Genomic DNA, 22,451 nt, shown 5'->3' with positions numbered 1-22,451 from the left:
TTCACGCGCAGGTGACTACTAATATCTAATTTCCAGTAACGAGTGAGTTTAAGCTGATCGGCTTTATATCGTATAGTACATTAATATATTTATACTAATTATAATTTGGAATGGCTTTTATTTTTATGAAATGGAGAAGCACAAGCCTTCACGAAAAACATGTAGTTATCATGTAATGATTTTTTAAACATATAAAAAAGACATAATTTTCGTTTCCGACATGTGCTAAGTAAACATCTATAATTAGCAACGAGGGAAAATATGTTACATAAATATTACGAAAAAGCGCTAGAGAAACTTGCTGTTATACCATAATATTGTGTACATGCATTTTTGTGTAACCATAATGTTTGTAAATTATTTCAATGATACTTTATTATAAAAGCATATAATATTTTACTATTATTTTTTAAAATTTCAGCAGGATTACTGCTTGGAAAATTTTTAATAATATTTATTGTAAACATTTTGTAAGTAAAATTTTATTTTTCTATCTGAACATTTAATATCATTATCGATTGTTTTTTATGAGCTGTTGATTTCACCAAAAGTATGATTATTATATTTACCAGTTTTTGATAAGTAAAATTCTTAAAATACATTCACAGTAAATGGATAAAAAAGTTCTAGTTTGTTTACCTGATTTCTAAATATTAATAATAATGAACACAAATGTAAACTTTATTTTTGAATTCAACGGTTTTTTCGTGATGATTAGTTTTTATTTATTTTAGATTAATTTTATGAGCTTTTTGTTGAAACTATAGTTAAGCTCGGAAAATGAAAATGTTGGAAATTGTTTGTACCAAACTTTTTTAACGAACTTCTTTTTTTAACCTATACAATGACTTACTTTTAAAAAGAATATTACTTAGTTTCCAAAGTAGTATTAATAACAATAGTATCTAGGATGGTTATGCAACAAAATATTGATAGTTATTATAATAATAATAACTTTGTAATTTATAGTTAAATATTTTTTATATTATATTATATTATTTTCTTCGGTTATTTGTAATACTTATTAAATCGTTGCAATAATTTTTTTTTCAAAGCGAGTGATACATTTTACATTACATTTTCTTAAGTACAATTGAAATTATAAGCATATTGTTGTTATTTATCCATTTGATATGTTTCGCAATTAAATAAAATAATTGTTTGTCTGATTATAGTTGACTTACATTGATACATTAAGGAAGACTGAGAGAATAAATTCATTGTAAATAGCCATTGACATGAATCGACTCTCGTTGAATTCTGACGGAGCTTTCCGCACAACAATGCATAGACGAATACCCCAAACAAGAAATAATACTTCCACTGAAAACAGGATAAACAAACACAAATTTTAAATTAAATTAAAGATATATTTTTATAATATTATTTAACCCATTCATATTCATTTATCTTATAAACTATGATAAAAATAGTTATTAATTTATTGTTTATTTATTTTTAATATTAAATATTCTAATTAAGAATCACAACACAAATTATTCTATTTCTGTTGTAGTAATTTTCATTTTCCAATAATAAATTGATGGTCGTATAGGGATAATATTGTTTGTAAACACATTACAAGTTGTATTTTATACAGATAGAAATATACATTTACACAAATTAATATACACGTATATACACATAATTAACCAAACAACGAATCAATAATTGATTATAGTTATTATAATCATTATAGTTTAATAATAAATGTAAGATAAGATTTTTTAAATATTTTAATACTAAGTAGTTACCCTTTTTGTTTTCGTACATTCCTAAGTTTGATTTATGACGTAAATAGGAATTCATGAAATATTGTGAATGTATCCATGATCTCGATAGTGTTAAAATGTCATATAATTTAATATCTGATTGAACTATTTCATACCTTTAAACTATTTTAAATTATAGTTTAAGTGTATATATGTAATATCAAGGACTATTGTACTATAATAGTACAGAGCTTGCATTTTACTACACTGTTGGTTAGTTTAATTAAGGATTGAATTATAATACCAAGTCTAAATGATGATTTATTTTCTAGAATTGAATTTAGTGTTTGATAAAATGTTTGAATAATCTATAAATTTTTATCTTTAATATTATAATTTAAATAGCGAAAAATTAGTTATATTTAATACATTTAACTTTAATTATTAATTTGAAACTAAAATGTAATAAAGATATAAACATTCAGTAAAAGTTGTTTGAAATGTTCTTCAAGGGATCAGCACACTAGAACGTCTTAAGTGGGAAAACGTTTTATGCAAGAATTGAAAAAAAAATAACTGAAATATCTAGTTAGTTTTTTTTATTATCGAACATAAATAACAGATAAGACATTTATAAATTATAATAATTTAGATGTTTTGCTATTGAATATAATTAAAAAAAAAAATATTTACATTTATACAGTAAGTATTTTTATAATTATTATTGTTTTCAATTTAATATATTATTTTATATCACATTAAAAAAAAATATCTATTTTTGTTTGTTTAAGATTCAAGCAATGCATTTCAGTAAAAATGTTTTGACTTTGTTGATATAAACCAACATTTTTCGGCATTTTCTATAATGGATAATATGTTTCAAGTTTTCGTTAGGTGTTACAAACCAGCAGTAATAATAAAAGCCGATACTGGATTGTCTGGATATTCTTCTCCTTGATCGTCTTGAACCTCATAATACGATATAATACGCATCTAATCGTGAAAATACAGTACAATAATAAAACGTAGAAGTACACGTAAACGAGTATTATTTCTATTTTTATTTTCACAATATTACTAAACTTTATCGTAATATGCTGAACAAAAAAGCATAATATCCGATTAGATAGAAAAAAACCAAGTGTCTTAACAAAATTTTTAACATTGCCTAGTATAAGAAATGTCTAGAGACTAACGAAAAAAACGCCTTAAGTGGGAAAACATCTCAAACGGGAGCATCTTAAGCAAGTACTTCTGTATTCTGTATATACATTTTTTTTATATATCAAAACGTAAAATAAGGATTTAATTTAATTTGACAAATGAAATAAAGACGGTTATTGTTAATGGTAATTTTAAACATGTTAAGATTGTAAGAAATAAGTATTCATTTTTATATTTCCATAAAACGTTTTACAATTGGTTAAGTATTACGCAACACGTCGTTTATTTTTTGATTTTAAAATAAAGTGAGATCATCGGAAGTAGAAAATATAAATTTATATCTAATTTCATGTATGATAATCATCATTGATATTTTTTTTCATCTTTAAATTTACCGACAAATTTATGGGTCTTATTATGGATAGTAAAAATATAAAATAAAATCGACGAAGAATATAGTCGGAGGTTTAAGACAGTCTAATTGTGATAAAATTTGTTTACTTAGGTTTTATTAAATTTAAATTTTAGTTTTATAAAAAACTTATCTGTTCTGAATGTTACTCACCGGATCATGCCATGCATTCCATTAAGTATTTGGTACAAAATTAATTATAATTATTCGAGAACAACTATTTTCAATATTTAAATGAAATAAGGAATGTTTTGATTTTGTTATTCAATGTGTATTTTTTCACGATTGCGACTAGAAAAAGTTTTCCGATTACTATCAAATAGAAAGTAAAAATTAAGAAATCAGCTGCTGTCGATGCTTTTGGGTGGTTGATTTTTCAATTCTTTGACAGTTTTTTAACCGAATAAATGATAAAAACAAAGAAAAATGCAAAATGTTAACCGGGATTTGAACCCTCACCACTAATATACATGTATTATTTTGACCGTTGCAACAAGATAGCACAATTTTTCCTTTTTTTACCTGACTAATTATACTACGATTGCGCCCCGATCCCTTTTTACCTATTAAAATCACAACACAATTTCGCACCAAATTATGTGTAGGTATATACTATGTATAATAATTTATGTGCAACATAAAATAATGTATATAATATCTACTTTCAATTATTTGCACATACATGCAGTCAAACTATCAATTCACAAAATGCACTTTTTCAAGTTGAAATGAAAATTTGATTGAGCTAGTGGTAGTTATAATAATAATATCGACTAATAACTATCAGTTAAGAGAAAAAAAATGTCGACTATTGATCATGTAAGTAAATACATTTAGCATACATGTAATTTAGAAAAAAACAATTTTTAACCAAGTCAACAATGATAATTTGTTGACAGTCTTAAACTTGTAATAATTGGGAAGAAAAATTGTGAATTAATAGATAATAATATTGAGTGCATGTATATGATAAACTATATGTAGAAAGTATGTATTGTATACATTATTTTATGTTGTATATAAATTATTATACATAGTATAATAATAACATATTTTGGTGCGCAATGTTGTTGTGATTTTTTCAAGTTAAAAGGGATCGGGGCGGAATCATGTAGCAAATTTTTTGCGCAATCGAGGTATAATTTGTCAAAATAAGAAAAATTGCACGATCGTGTTGCAGCCTATTTTGTCACACTTGTTTTTCTTGTATCTTTAAACATAATTTCTACCGGGAAGATTACTCTAATCATAGAAATCATATTTATGATAAAAATGTTATAAATTTGGTGCTATAAAGAGATTTTTTCCGAATGTCCCAATAGTTTTTTAATAATTGCGAAAAAAGACGAAAAGTTATAAAAAACGGCAACATTTAAGGTACAACTTGGTTTTCGATAAAATTGAATTCTCTATTTCATAGTAGCTCAAAAAATAGTAAAAATAATATATATAAAAAAATAAAATGTTGAATGTTTATATCACTGTTTGATATTAATAGTTTAATACAATTTTATTTAATTTTTTTTTTTTATTGACCTATTTATAAAAAAAATGTCATCATTTTTAACTTAATTTTTTTTATTTGATAAAAAAAGTCTTGAAAATGTAATAAAAAATTATTCTTATACATTTATAATTAATCAAAGAAATAAATTTAAACTCATTGTCAGAAAGAAAAAAAAAAATTAAGATTGTTCAAATATCAAATATTTGCCAAAATAATAAAAACTACGAAAATTTGCTATATTGTTGTAATAAAAATGTATATAATTTTCAATTTGTACCCTAAGCTTGAAAATTCAATGTATCAATTTTAATTAGAATTTCTTTGTAGTAAAGAAAAAAAAAACTGCTGGTACTCCAAAAATTATACATACAATAAAATGTTGACATAATTGATAATTCAACGAATACTATTGAACAATATTAGTTATTTAGTTTTAGTAGAAGAATGCAATAAACATTTTTAAAAAAATTAAAATTTTACACTTATACAATATAAGCACATAATATTAATAATGTCATCAATGTTATTTACCGAATTTTATTTACAAAATATACTCACGTATCGAAAAGAATCGATCCCACCATCCAGTAGGACAGAGATCTGTTTTTAAATTGTCTGCAGTCCTACCCACTATAACGTACGGTGGATCGACCAGAGTCCTTATCAACATTATCAAACCAACTACTGCCATCATTAGTCCGAGTCTCTTCAACAGGTCTTTATCGGTGATTTTCACGACCTTGGCTGATCTAACTTTGAATATTACCGATATTCTGTAGACATGATTATAATCAAATAACATTTTTTTATTAACAACGCCTAAAAAGTATCATTACATCAATAAAATAATTTGTATAAATCTCAATTCACTTATTTTTTCAAGGATATTGTGTAAACAATATTAATAATAATAATAATAATAATAATGTGAAAACTGCTGGAATGCATATTATTATTTTAGGCATCTATCGATTTTTATTGCTTTTTTTTGTATCACATATTTTTATTTTTTTATAGATAATTTATACATTTATCAAACTATTAAAATTAGGAAATTAAAAATACATAAAATTAAAATTAAAAAAAATATCGTGTTAAGGAAAAACCCCATTGCTAAAAATAATGTTATAAATATTACACATTTGTAACATTAAATAATTTAAAAAAATCTTTACACCATTCGTGTTTTAGTCGGGTTTTTCGGGAGGGTTATCGTGAACATATTGGATATAGGTATGAATAGTAGTGCATGTTTACATTTCGGTGAAAATGTTTGTACATTGGTCTAATTAATTTTGTGGTAGTATTTAATTTGATGTCGTTGTTTAGGGAATGATTTGAACCCTACTAGGGAGCTTACATTAGTGGCCTCAGCACAATAGATTTAAATATACATCGAAATAAATACAGCCGAGTTCTCGATACTTCAAAACTTGACAATTCGAAAACCTCAATAGTTAAAATTATTTCCCTGAAAATAGAAAATGTTTATATATTCAATGTAATATTTATCTGTAATTATCAATAATTTATGTGTAAAAATACATGAGCATAGATAACTTATATTACGAGTTACGCAGTTACGATAAATATATCTAAAATTATATAATAAGAATAACCGTTTTACAAACACAATTGTACAAATTAAACCATCACCATTATTGCCGTAAATCGTATGTCATGTACATTTTGTAGTTATGTCGTTTAAACTTAAATTGGTTAAATTAAAAATTAATGAAAAAGTTTTAAACAATTAACTTTAAAAAAAATTATTTAAGAAGAAAGAAATTTATTCATGTAGATGACGATGGTGAAGGTTTAATTTGTACAATCATATTATTACTATAAATTAGAACTAGAAAATAAATTTCATATATTTACTGAAATTGATACTAATATACATAATATATATATATATATATTATGTAATAGGTATGTATTAATAGTTATATAAATACAAGACGACTTATGCTGCGGTGACATTTGTATGTTTTCTTATTGAAAATATTCTTAAATGTTATTTAGCAGTTTCAAATAAGGAATAAACTATTCATCATATTTTAGTTATTAATAAATATAGATTAAAATAATTTACTCAATTGTTTTACTGAATAATTAATTTGATCACGCGGTTCTATATGTCTAAACAAAATATATAAGACTTGAAATGAAATCAGATATTTTGATAAAAAGTTTACAGACTTGTTGACTTGTTAATTCACGTATTCGTGATGATTTATAGTGTAATCAATGAATTAATGGATTTTACATTAAACATATTAAATAATTTATTGCAAACAATTGTTTCCGTTATTTTGGGTACATCACAAATATGTATGATACTGAATAGAGTTGTGTAGTTTGCAGTAGAATCAGAACAGCTTAAGTAAGAAAATTACTTGAAGTATCCAATCACTTTTAAAATTGCACTTCATCTTGTTGGTACTTTCCATAAATTACATTATAATTGTTTATAATATGTATTTATTTTGTCTATTTTAATATATAAAATCAAATATATGTATTATGTAATTAAAAGAGTTATTTTTCGTTATTATTATAATTATATACAGATTGATTTGAATTTGAATTTAAAATTAACTTTCAGTAATTTAAAATACAGCTCAACTTATTCCTGTTGATGAATATATCGATTCTATAAACATAATAATTAGGTAGATCAGTAGTTCTCAAAATGTGATTTGACTACATGGTGGTACGCGTATGGCTGCATGGCAGTAGGTGAAAATTAAAAATTAAAAATCGATTCATATATTAATTTAAAATCAATAATACATTTATATAAATAAATAAATAATAATTATTTTGTAATATTTTACTGTCATTTTTTCAAAATAAATATATTTAACTATGTAAAGTTTGTGTGGTTCTATTTTTAATCATAAGTGGTACGTGACTGATTGATAATATACTCAAGTGGTAAGTGAAAAAAAGTTTAAAAAACCGCTAAAATAAACGATTATAAAATACAATATACGTTAAATAAATATATACATTTTCAATACTAAATATATATTTAAAATATTTATAATTTTTTTTTCTTTTTGAAGGAAGGAAGTAATATTATAATATTGCATAAAACATTCTAGCATTTTTAATTTTTTATTGTTTCTATTTGTATAAATTATTTATTTTTTTTTTTAAATATTTTTATACTTACATATTTTAACTTAAGTTTGTTAACTGTGTTTTTGAAATCCGAACATAATATTTTTTTAATTTGTGAATTCAGTCTCTGTTTTACTTCTTTGGAAAATAAATTATTTTTGATTACATCGTATCAACATTAGCTTTTGATAAATATTTTCAAACAATTTCTTAACTCAGTGGGTTATTTAATAGTCGTAAAATTTCAATAAGCTTATGAGTTAATTTATCTTGTATGAGTCAAAAATATTTTACATGCATACTTAAGCGTTTATTTTGTAGGGCTTATAGGTTTTAATTTCTTTAAATTAAAACTTTTAATTTAATGTTAGTTATAATCCTGATTAGTTGGTATATGTCGGTCACACGTCAGTTAAAAGTTTTAATTATTAACTAGTTTATACGATTTTTTTTTTTTTTTTTATAGAAAACTATACAAATCAAATTTTCATGATTATTTTTATATTATTTTCATTTACTTTTCGACTATAATGTATAAAATGTAAATATCATTCTTGTGACTTGTTTAAAAGTCGTGATTGTCAGCGAACTGATGTTAACCAACCTGTTTTTTACTGTTTATAATAAAGAAGCTTTGTTGTCATTGTATGCAAATGAATTCGGATGTTTTTATTACTTAAGTGTGATGCAATTACAATATCTAAATACTAATTCTGTCCAAAGGAAAAATGTGTACAGTATCAATTCATTAAATCCTATGTCTACTTTACATGGTAACATTGGTAATTATAAAAATACGTTCAATATTTTAGGGAAATTGGTTATGATATCTTATAAAACATTATTAAAGTAATATTGTGGATGATATATTAAAATATCCCATGAAATATTTAGTTTTAAAATTTACAAGTACCTGTTTAATTTATTATAATCACTAAAACATTAATTTTAAAACATCAATGTAAGCAACATCAAGGAATTTCATTTTTTAAATATGAGTTTCGTGTTCAGCATTTTTTTATTTTACGATAAGTGAGCATTTATATTTGCTATAGTTTTTTGCTACAGTGTTAAAAAAGTTATTTATTTCATTTTGTGTTGAATATTAAATTTAGTTTAATAACTACTAATTAATTATGTATACTCGAATTGTAAAATTTAAATGTCCAATTATTACAATAAAAGAAAAGAATCTTTTTGATTTTAATTTTAAGTTATTAGTTATTGCAACTTTTAATGCAAGTGAAAAAAAAAAATTAATAATACATTTACACTTTTAGCTGATAATGGGTAAATGGCTTTCTTTCTAAGTAACAAAGAAAACATGTTACTACTGTTATTTACGTGAGAACTTTAAATCATCAAATTAACTGTTCTACATATATTTATAATTTCTACTTATTTTGTAATTCTTATTCCTTCACGAAAGTTCCTATCATCAGTTTTTTAAGTCAAAAATATACTTTCGTTGTAATTAAATTAAATTTATTATTTTAATATCTGTTTTATAAAAATCTTTTAATATATTTATTTGTTTATCAGTTGCTAATTAAATAATTATACTTACATTTTTTTATTTTTCTTACAAACATTTTCTTAATCAAAAGTGAATGGGTAAGGGTTACCATATGATTTGACCAATGGTTAGGTAAACTTATAATGCTAACATGTGTATGATATGAGTATGTTAGACATATTTTGTGTATGAAAGGTGAATCCTTGTATATATTTTTGTATAATTATATAATATTTCCATAGATATTCAAATGATTTATTAATATTAAAAATAGAAATTATTAATAAACATTATTAAAACGATAAAATGTTTCTAACTAAAATATGTTTTTCATTACGAGTTTGAAAGTTTTTATTTCAACACCGGACTTCAGTTAGATGTAGTCTCCAATAAAATACATTTTTTTGAATCACTCTTTCCCATTAAAAATGTAATTTAAATAAAGTAACAAAATTATTTAAGCTTAATACCACTATAAATTCAATTTAATTAAAATATAAATAATTTAAGTATATATGAGACTGAAAGTAAAAGCAATCATTATAACATAGCAGTATTTATGTACGAAAAATATTTTTAATACTAATACGTATTTTAAACATTTCAAGTATTTTTATGAAAATTATAATAAAACGTATTTTTACAGCAAAAAAATATAATATTAAAATAATATAATAACCTGAAACTTATAGTGGCTAAATTTCAAATGTTCCATTTTGTAAACATAGAAATGATTATGCACACGTACATACTCACAATTTTATAGCCTTAAATTTAAAATTTTATTTTAACAAAATATGCTTAAATTTCAATTCATCCAAAAGTATCATAATATATTGTTACATGGTGAGTCAATTAACTAACGAAATCGCGGCTGAATTAAAATGTCTTTGTAAAGATCATCGCATTTCTCACGAGTTTAAATACGAATTCAGAGATAAAATAACAAAAACAAGTTGCATTTAATTTATCCGAAAATCATTCATGCCAAAAACAACTTTATTTCAAATAAATTCTTTAAAGATTTTTACTATAGTTAATATGGTAATTTGAATGGTATAATATTTAGACATTTATAAATACAACTTCAAACACGATTGGCAAAGTCTAGTCATAATAATATAAGAAACGTATGTTCAATTACCATTTAAATACATGTAAGCGAATCATATTAAGATGTTTTAGAATAATAATAAACCTAGATTTTTTAATATTATATTATAGGATTAATCTAGAAAATATTTATTGAGTAAATGGTTAGTTGTTATCATACTATACGTTAATAGATTAATGATAAAACTGTGGTGTTTATAAAAATACAGTTATTAACAGGGCTCGGGAGTTAAAGCATTTGCTTATTTTTATGGATTGATTTAAAATGTAACAGAGTGCTATAGAAGTGTATGTCGAATTATAACACGTACAATTATGAAATTTGAAAGTGCTTTTTTTGCTTTTTTCAGCAATTTTTAAAAAAAAAATGCTTATTTCCAGCTTTTCTGATTATTTTTGCTTATTTGACCAGTTTTTTTTACGTTTTTATAGTTTTCTCCTGCAAAGTCGTTTTTGATAGAATTAAAATTTAAATATAATTATCATCTTATCTACATTGTCGCGTAGTTCGTCGTCGGCCAAGACATCGTTCTATGGTTAACAAAGATATTCCAACGTTGAAAACTGAACTGAGTGTTATACGTCAGAATGATCAAGAACAGAGAGAACAGTTTACATTTTATTTTTCAGAAAAATGCCTTAGATAATCCATAAAGTCCTTAAAGTTTTGAAAGTGTAGATTTATTTTGATTTTGTTTAATTTTTTAGTTAGAATTTTATGGTTATTCTTTTTTTTTTTTTAATAAATATTTTTGCTTAATTTCAAATTTTTTAAATGCTTATTTTATTGCTTATAATAATGTTTTTAAGCGATTTTTAAGTGCTTATATTTATGATTTTAAGTGCTATAAGTCCCGAGCCTTGGTTATTAAGAATGCATAAATTAAAAACTGAAATCAGTCACGTAAATCATATTTTATACTCCGAACAGAACATTGTTCTTGTAATATTATTTTCTACAAACCTCAAGCAACACGATCGAATCGTCTTTGGCGGTTCTGTGTTATTTAAAAGTGCTTAAATATAAATAAATATACGTATATATGAAATATACGTGTCCGAATTTTACTAGGTATTCAATTACAGCTAGGTTAGTTTTGAAGGGAAAGACATCCGGTACCCTAAATAAATAAAACCTAATCGATATTTCCTTGATGACCAACATATGAATAATTATATAACATGCGTTTTTCAATAATTTACTGATTGATGATACTCAATTTGGTGGGCACGTCTTACAATATATCTTGTTTTGGATGCTTCAACTGAAAAATACCACGTTTCAAAGTTTTCGTCAATTCAGGACATCAATAGTTCCTATTTAAGTATTGATCAGTATAGTGTTCAATTATTTTACCCTCGCATTAACAATAACAGAAATACAATCAGATGTTTAGTAAAATTTGATTTTTGTATGGTAGGGTGAAAAGTTACTGCGACTACACGTTCCGAGTACTTGAGGTCATTTTATTTTTTCTAAGTAACTGAATTGGCATCGGTCCAGATGACCAATTTCAATTAACATTGAACGTTTGGCAAGCATGACTATTCTTCCACTGATCGTAGTGTTCTTACTTATTGGTATATATAAAATAATACTTGAAAAAAGTGTTTTTACTCGTTATTATCGTTAATATTTCTCATAGGTGGAAATGAGAAGTTATAATAGATCGTTATAAAAAAAATAACTTTATAGTTTATATTTCTTAACAAATAATAAATAATATTCGTAAACTGTAATTGTACATATTTTTCACTAAAATGTATTTAAATTTAGAAGTGTATGAACTATATGAGTTACAGAATATTATATGTAGAACGTAGTAAAAGTAAGTAAATATAAGAAATTATAAATGCAGGGATTTAATAACAACGAAAAAATAATGATATTTCGATTTTGTGTTTAAGTGCAATCGAATTTATATGTAAAACATAAATTAAAAATCATGGTTTTAATCTTATCATATCGTATTATATTGTATTCATTATTATGATATATTAATTTATTATTATATTTTATGCGTATAAGATAGTAAATTAGTATACAATACGAATTTTTAAATATTTCAGTTAGAGAATGTTAAAAAAATAACCTTATAACTGCATGACTTGCGTGGTTTGAAGGCTTATAATATTTATAAATAATATTGTGGTAAAATTATCATAATACACTGACCAGTAAATTTATATATTATATATATACTATAATAGTAACAGCCAAAAATTTGTACAGAATTTAAAAAAAAAGTAAAATCCCCAACATAAAGAATTTTGAAAAAAAATATTTCAACTGTCGTAATTATGTATATCATTCAATACGATAAAAAAATTTGGACAAAAAATAATTATTAAGTGATGTTTTAAACACATAAATCATGCTAGTTAAAATTTTACAAGCAAATGAAATTATCACAATTTATTTAAATATGTTTATCAGATTATCAAATCTTACCATATTTAAAATATTCTACTCAAATTATTAAAATATAAAACATTTCCTTTTAGTTCAATGTAAAATGTAATTATTCATTTATCTTGGATGTTATAACTTTACATTTTACAGAAATTTCCCTAGAAATAACATTTAGATTAAACTTTTTACCTTTACCAAAGTTTTCAGAAATATTTGTTAGGAACTACCTGTAAACTTTAATGTCATACAAATTATGTCATGCAAATTATATCTAATCTGGTTATTGAAGCGTAGAATACAATTTCAAACTAACTTTTTAAGAGGCTGAACAGTGTACTACGAAAACCCGTAGAATACCTGATATTCACTTTCATCTTTTTATCGATATAATTTACGCAACATTTACAATAGTATTTTACTTTCCATCTTCTTCCAATGTCAGAAAAATCGGATAATGCTTGTATAAAACGTACGAAAACGAATGTTTAAAGAGAAAAACTATTCAGTAATTAATCCTACTGGAACCAAGTGTTTTATTTTTATTTTATTCCAAATCTCTTTTTTTCACTTTAGAAAAAAAAATAACTATACGAAGAAGAATAAGGAAAAAAAGGTGAAATATGTGTTGGGGTAAGATCAAAATTCGGATAGAAATATTATTTATGAAGAAAACACTACTTATTAATATATTTATTATTATTATATTTTTAGATACGTAGGTACCACGAAAGTATTTGTGAACAGAAGGGACTCTCCCTCTCCTTACAAATAGCAGTAATGCATAACGTAAATAACGTAATGGATCGAGAACATTGGATAGTGTATGCGTATAGATTTTAATCGAGTCGTTGCAGAAGTAAATCATAACATGTCCAAACGGCCTTTGAGTGCGGTAATTATTGCACGAGCTGAACGACGTACCGAATAAAGTTTTGACGTCGGAACAGAACACGTTTTTACAATACATTAACGTGTTTATCGTCTTGATGTAACATATTATGTAAATATATACCCTGGCCATTTTTCGCGCGTTTATTCGATTATCACGAAACCGACCAAAAAAATACTTATACCATTAATCGGCGACACACGCGATTTAATATTATTATGTATATTACATTGAAATCGTATAACCTAGTAGTCTCAGTTGTAATCATAATATTAAATTTACCTTATAGCGTGTACATATCGGAGTAACGAATTACATTGAACGATGTATATCAATTTCATAACTATTAAATTATTGACAATCGATCGTAAAAGTATCGCTATGTTGTGCACTCACACACGAAATGTGCATAATTAATAATCAAACGCGTTTTATCGTAATACACAGCGACCTTTATCTAATTATAATAATAGAAATACATTTAAAGAAAAATGTATATATTTTTTCATTTATTTTTTTTACTTAAATTTTAAAATTAATATTTTATACGTTCTAATGTTTTTTTTTTTTTTTTTAATTTATATTTTGGTATTCAAGTTTCGAAAATTCCAAAATGACATAATATAAATTAGTTAATTCTTATTTAAGAAGAAAAAAATATAAGGTAATCAACTTTCATAAAAATATTCCAAGTATTTACCAAAATATATAAAAAAAAGTGAAATCTAGGCCAATGATACCCCATTCTACGGTATTCGAATATATATCAAGTCTTAAATAAATTGTAATGATGTACACTATTCGATTATACAACATGTTAAAAACTAATAAATAACGATTTTTTCGATGATTGCACAAACAAAACAATTATAATAATAGAGATCTAACCCAACGATACACTAATGACGTATTAAATTAAACCCTCGAAAGACCGGTCCAAGTTCTATCCCTCAATACTTCCCTGAATAACATGGCCACACAACCCTCTCCCTTGTTTTTCGCCCATAGTCCGCCGATGCATGCGTAATGAACCCTTGGTGGTAAGCACTGACCGCCGGGATCTTTCGAGGAGCTTCTTGTGACCAACTACTACTACATGCAATTATTTTACTTCTCCATTTGAGTTTTCTACGTGAGTGTCGAATAGTGTCTATCATCAACTCTCTAAATACTGTATTTGCGTCAACCAATTTTAACCTCACTTTATTCCTACAGTTGTCATAAGTGGTCAGCTCATCGACATTATTATCGACTTATCTATTACAGAACAAGTAAGTGTTATTTTATTAAGTTTACAAAACTATTTTGTTGCACTGATCGGTTCTCGAACCTTTGTAACCCCGAAAGCTCTCCGTTAAACAAGGATGAAGGCAACTAAACCTTAACTCACTACCTACATACATACCCTATCTCTATCTCCTCCTCATTCCCTCTTCCACTTCCTTACTTCTACATCTCATTCTTATGCCTTTCTTTTTTTTTTGGTTTATTACAGTATATAAGGTAATAAAATAGGATATAATATTTAAAATGGTTAAAATTGAAATTTTTATCTTTTATGAGTATATTATTTTGGTATATTATATAATATATGGATAAATCAAATGTTCAAAGTATTATATTTATGTTCCGAATCAAGATGAATTTTGAACATAAAAAGAACAATATATGTAGTAAATGTAGATTGTTCGGTATTTTATATAAGTATATTATTTTCAATTAAATCGAATTTTTTTCAATGTCTGATAGACTTTCTTAACCAAGCTTACCCATGAAGTGTTATTATATTAAAATATTGATTTTTAAACGATTTTTATCACTCTCTTATATTAAGTGCAGGAATTTAATCAATTTAAGTAGATTTTTGTAAAACTAATGTAAAAATCTTGGGTATACCATAATATTTGTGAATTGTTATAACAACGAAATTAATGGCTTCGATAATTATATTGTTCGTCATTTTGGAAGGACGCAATGCACTTGTATGACATATAAAATACATTGTTGATGCAATGAACCTTTTTGCTTGAGAAAATCATGTTTTAGTTCATAAACACGATAATTTGATAGAAAGTTAACTGATGTGAAGTCATAAATAGAAGAAATTACAAATGAAATAAATTAATATTGGTATTACACATTATATTAATTCTTAGAATACACCCTTAATGAGTGAATCTTTGAAATTGTAAGACAAAAATAATATTTGATTTGTGTTGATTTGATCTTCAAAGAAAAAAAATTACCGTTACCGTCAAGAGTTACCGTTTATAGTTAGTTAGTCAGAGTTACTGTTATACTCAATTAAATTCTTTATCTAAAAATGATATATTTATACACTGTTATGGAATAAAGGTGAATTCAGACAATTTATGTAATTTTCATAGTTTATGTTAGTAAAAAAAAAATTTTGAACCCTACAGTGGTTGAGAATACGTGATAGCTGTAATGGTACATAATACATTTATAATTTATTTGATTTGAAATGTTTGTTTTCCGATGTCAACGTTCAATATTTCACTTGTTATTTATTAATTTATTTGAAAATTAAATTGGTTTGTACCCAATTACATATACGGATATAATATAAAACTAATAATATCTAGGTGTATAGAATAACATTCGTGAGCATTATCAAGTATGATTATTTACAAACTAAACATTTTAGAATAAAAATTAATATTTTATAATATAAAATATAATAGAGAACATTGTTATATCAATTAATATGTATAACTAGATTAATTGAGACATGACTTTTAAAATAATTTAAATTGGTAGATCAGAAATTGTCGATGCACGGAGTGTCTCTAATAATAAGAGACGTTCTCTTTCACCAAAATAATAAGTATAAAAATTCAAATAATAAATTACTGATAAATGAACTGTATAATAATAAATATATAAATTAATATAAAATAAATAAGTAGCTTAAATGACATAATAAATAAATAAACAATGTTGGCCCTATAATGGCACAACTAATTATACTACAATATATAATAATAAAATGGGTGGCCCACATGGGAAAACAACTGTTTTTCCCAAGCGAAATATTGTAGTTGGCTGCAAATTAACCAGAAAAGTAACAAACATTTCTTTGATACAAACGAAATCATTATTTTGTGAATTTTTATGTTCAGAAATATTGAACACAATTAAACTCCAAGAATGAGTCTGTTTTTCAAAAACTTTGTTTATAATATCCGAAGAAAAATTTGTATTTTCAACATCGGAGAGTCTTTTTTCAATTCAATCAGCTCTGTTTTCAAGTGATAATGTACAGTTACTCAAATAACGTAGCTCTTTAGGCACAGAATCTAATTTTTCGTTTACGTCTCGGAAAGAAATTTCGTGTTTGGACACAGATAATTTGATATCCTCGACTACCGTTAATAAGTCGTTAATATTTTTCATTATATCAACATCAAGGGAATCCTCTAAACGCTTAATATAGATATTTTGCATACATTGCATTAACTATGAAGTTTGTATTTTATTAAGCTAGTCCGTTTGTATCTTTTATAATTAATAATTCAGAAAAATCCAAATTATAGACATTTGTATTTATACAAGTCGAGCATTTTAGTGAAGCTGAATCAACTATATTTAGAGCATATTTATAGTATCTAATTTCATAATAATATAAGTTGATATAAATAATTAAGAAAAATATTTTTTAAAAAAAAGACGGAAATTCATCAATAACACGATGAATTCAATTACGGATCAACTGATTATGATTAATCATCAGTGATTAAAATCTGTTTGTTAGTTTAATTTATTTTGATAACAATTTAATTTGTTCAATTGTAGTTTCATTAATTGTAGCTTACATTTTATTTCAAATTCAGCTGTACAAATATGGTATATTTATTTATAATTTATTCAGTTCAACCATGTATTTTAGTTTATTTCTTGTTATTTGCAACTCGCAAACAAATGATTTGAGCAGGTATATAGGATTTGGTAGCATGATATTGTATATCATTGTAAATACTGAGTACATTTTTTTAATTTTTTTTTATTAGTTTTACGTCGTTGTGCCATTTGTGATTCATCAAATATTTAGCTGTTTCTAATAGTATAACTGATAAGTCTGATAAAACAATCTTAAATTATCTAACACGGCACGAATGCGTAATAATAATTACTTGAAATTAACTGATTTCACCTAACTTTTATGGAACATTTTTCTCTAACATTGGTCAGAAAAATTTACTTTATGAGTGTAAATATTTTGAACGATTCGTTTGTTCAGATCACCTCCAGATCAAAATTTTGTAGTGTTGTTAAACTTTAATAAGAAAAATATATAGAATATGTTGAGCCACAGTGAAAGAGCGAGCAGTCATTTTGATTCTTCAGCTTTGATTCATTAAGCATAATTATTCTATAATATCTATATTGTATCATGTTTCCAAAGGTACATAATTACTTGTGCATTGAACGAGATGTTACACGATGGTACATCAACGTCTATCTTTGATGTTAGGTAACGCTTATCTCAAGGAAGGCGTGGTTGCCTGTCAAATGCAGTAAGGATTATTCAAATTCAACATTGCAGATGTCAATACTCCACGCCGTGTTTTACTTACGGTTCACATTGCATTGCTTTTCCGTTGTCCAAGTTTCGCCTAATACCATATAGTGTTACGGGCCTTAAATCTATTCGGAATACAGGTATGGGTACCTATTATGTACGGCAAACGAATGCTGCGATAACTTAATCGTAGCATCAGTGGCGGATTCAGGATTTTCCTTCTTCTTTTTTTTTTTTTTTTTGGGGGGGGGGGATTGAAAAATGTTTCTCTTAGGATATTTTTTACAACATTGCAATCAGTGATTGATAATGAATTAATATAGTAGTAAGTAATATAATACATTCATTTAAATCTAAGACTACTAATTTCATGTGTGAATAAAAATATAAATTATATACTTTCCCTTGTACTTAAAAAAAAAAAATAAATATTTTTCTTAATTCATAAAATGATTGATTTTTAATATTTATTTTTCTGATTTTGAGGGGATTTACCCCCCCTCACCGTGAATTCTCAACTGCGTAGCACATCAAACCACAGCGCGTATTATGGCGTATCGAATTCGTTTCAACGCGCACGCACTTACCTCCACGTTTTAAGCATTAAAGCTCCGTAGGTGAGCGAGAATCCGATTTCCCGAAGCCAAACACGAGCAATACAAGTAATCACATTTGGTTTCGGGTACATTACAATCATCTGAAAACATGTTCACTATGGTCAATAAATAACATTTAATGTATGGTGAAAAAAAATAATCATTTATGTATTTATTAAAATTTAATTCGATATTGGACTTACTGTGGCATAAATAAAGAACGCTCCTAGAGCGATCACTCTGAGCAACGCAGGACTAGCCGCTCGGACGACCTGTAACATAAAATTTACGACATTATCAAACTTTACCAAATAAATTTCACGGTCCACCCCTTTCGGAAAATCACTGCTCGTACTTAATATTAATGTGCAGACGAACGGTGATTTGCATAATTAGAATTGTTTAGATAGTTAATTTATATCTACTGTGTTCGGGTTGTTTGAACGATATGAACCATAAAAACGTTTTAAGAGATTCCGAGCAGTGCACATGTAACACATCACAATATTATATTGTGATGTGTATAATACACAAATTAGAAATATCTTCATGGTATGATATTTCAAGTTAAAACCATCATTTCATCTTATGAATCGCTACGAATAAACAACCGTTCTTTAACCATTATTGGAAATAACTTACGCGATTCAAATAAGTACTCGAAACTCTTGAAGTTCTTACCATGATGACTTTGCACAATTTGTCTGGACGTAAACATAGTCAATATGTATCTCTAAACTTCTATATAAACCCACTTATTTCTATCAAAATATTGAAGACTTTTTTAGTGTTTTTTTTTTTTTATTTATTTTTTTTATAACATTTTTATATCAAGCTTTTGCAATATGACAAAGTTCCTATGAATTTCGGATTTGCATCACAAAAGTGTTTTCAATATATCTTCTCGCTTTGTAATATGATTACGCGGGAATAATATAAAAATAATATCCGAAAAATATAGAGTTGATATTATTTAAATATAATTATTGGAAAATTAAACATATATTTTATTTTCTTAATGCAACGTATAATAATAATAAATGTTGTTAAATATTGTTAGTTATAGTTAAAAAATAATCACCTGTATTTTTGAATGAAAACGGAAATAAAATGTTATGCCAATTAATTCTCATACGAAATTGTAACAGTTTATTTTTCAAACAAAGTGTTATTAGAAATGTACATTAGAATGAAGTATAAGAATGTTGTGTTGAAATTTCAAAACACATTTCTTTGTACTTTCCGGAGTAGTTTATAATTAGTTTACCGATAGTTTATGAAATGAAAGTCGCTGTAAATATTTTGCTTTAAATTTGAGAATTTCATATTGAAATAAAAAATTGCGGGGGAGAGTTTGAAAAAAAAAAGTAAACCTAAAAATTATATTTGAGAACAGCTTATTATATTATATTGCTTTGCAGAAGTGTTATATTTCTTAGGAGTACTTGTAATATTGTACAGCTATAATGCAATTGTCGACAATAATTAAAGAGATAAAAAGTTGAATTCATACGATTAGTCAATGAACACGTTTTAATTTCAAACATAATATATATTTTAAACCATTCCGTTGACTGGAAAATGTACCTTATTCAAATTGTTAAACAGGAAATATGAAAACGTTTGAGTAACTTTATTATTATTATTATTATTATTTTAGTGTAAATAGTTTCCAAGAAATAAATCCCTTAGAAATAACTTTATTATCAATTAAATATTTCATTAAATTTTACCCGGGCAAATAATTACTTAACTAAAAGTTGGGTGAATATCCAATGGCTTATAATACAAACTGATCATTGGTTTTGCGATTCAATATACAAGTATATACTCAATATATCGGTGTGTGCATATTAAACCCGTCCATACCCAATACGGATAGGACCTTTAAACAATAGTATGATAATCTGTTAAACTGTTATTATTTATTGTACTATGCTACATTATGCGTGTGAAATTTTAGAAGACAAACGATAAACCTCGATCAGTTCTGAAACTTAATTGCCCGTCGCAGCAGTGTCTTTCTGCGATGTACAAAAATGGCTAAACATCGGTATTGTAAATTTTTTACATTTTAACACTGCCAAGTATTGGTTTATGAAAATCGTGACGTTCGCATACCACCACCAGTACATTACTTGTACACTCGGTGATTTCGTTTCCTTTAGAACACATAGTTGGATTTCCTCGACGAGGTTACAAACAGTAGTAGAAGACAATCGAAAAAGTAAAACATAACAATTGTGGGCAACACGAAACGTCTATGCAATAGAAAAACGATCGATCTTCGATAACTGCTGCTGTTGCTGCGAAATATCGTCGTCACGGATTTAGAGTTTCCGAAAGTGAATGTGGAGGGGATGATATAGAAGGAAAACGCGTTACAAAGTGCGTATTATAATATTAACATGATATTGTGCAAATAGTGTTCGATTTATCGACGGAACGAAATGCGGTGTAAAATATAATTACTTTCAAGTGTCCGTATTTCCACGTGAAAAACACGACCAGTGGGAGGCATCCGATAACGACCAGTGAGAGCACTAGGATGATCGTACGGAGTACCCAGTTTAATGATGCTATGCAAGGACTCGAGTCTGTGCATTCGTCACATCCTTCGGCGCAGCGCAAGCACTCGAACATACTGTGCCGGCTGTAGTTGTTTGGCTTGCCCTGTTTCGGAAATCAAACAAAAAACGTGTATTAACATAAAACTACATTATTAATAATTCTTTATTACTATTATTATTTTTATTTTGAGTGAAACGTGGAGTATATTGCTTTAACTGTATTTGTGTACGTTTTTTTTTTTTTTTTTTTTTTATGCAGGTTCACTTCGATTAACAAAATCATAAAAACTTTGGGATTAGAAATGGTGTCTAGTTGATATATTTGATAAGTGAAAATTACGATAACCAAGATAGAATTTCGAACGCTACACTACCTATTATTTTGTTACACACTATTCCGTTAGACAATAAAATAGAATACTTCCATTAACATTTTATGAATGTTTCATAATTTTCAAAATATTTTTATCGAATTTGTGCTAATTATATAAATTTATTATATACACTAATCCACCTTACTGAAAAATTTAGTTTATCGATCATATTTATATAATATTAACTGATTCATCCTACTTGTTTCACTTGGAATCAGGACTTGGCACCTGAATCATTTATTCGCGTTTCAGGTTTCAGGTGCTGGATGTATTCGGGTTTAAAATATAATTTTCTATTGCGAATGCACAACATTTGTTTTTGGCTAAACTCGGTTTATTAAAATACAGTATTTATTAAGAACCTTTTCTAGAAACCACAAGAATTAAGATAATGGGAAATGAATTAGGTACCTATTTATTTTATTATGGAAAAAATTATTAGAGTTCTTGTCACTTATATAAATCTATAATGTATCTATAATATGGTTATCCATAATGTTCATGAGTTTTATA

The 22,451-nt window shown here is 25.7% G+C and overlaps 1 protein-coding gene across 1 annotated transcript in view; it reads right to left on the bottom strand.

Annotated features, from left to right (window-relative positions):
- LOC112690303 (probable G-protein coupled receptor CG31760) overlaps positions 1-22,451 on the bottom strand; it is a 168,716-nt gene that overhangs the window by 11,176 nt on the left and 135,089 nt on the right. Inside the window, exons 6-10 of the mRNA XM_025564281.1 lie at positions 21,467-21,667; positions 19,198-19,266; positions 18,986-19,095; positions 5,354-5,568; positions 1,185-1,323 (exon numbers count right to left, since the gene is read on the bottom strand). Of these exons, the coding sequence (XP_025420066.1) occupies positions 1,185-1,323; positions 5,354-5,568; positions 18,986-19,095; positions 19,198-19,266; positions 21,467-21,667 (734 nt within the window). The remainder of the gene's footprint in view (positions 1-1,184; positions 1,324-5,353; positions 5,569-18,985; positions 19,096-19,197; positions 19,267-21,466; positions 21,668-22,451) is intronic.

This window comes from Sipha flava, unplaced genomic scaffold, assembly GCF_003268045.1.
Source record: "Sipha flava isolate LNK unplaced genomic scaffold, YSA_version1 114_pilon_pilon, whole genome shotgun sequence".
Taxonomy (NCBI): domain Eukaryota; kingdom Metazoa; phylum Arthropoda; class Insecta; order Hemiptera; family Aphididae; genus Sipha; species Sipha flava.
Note: the sequence above shows the minus strand (reverse complement) of the source record. Positions and strands in the feature narration are given on the sequence as shown.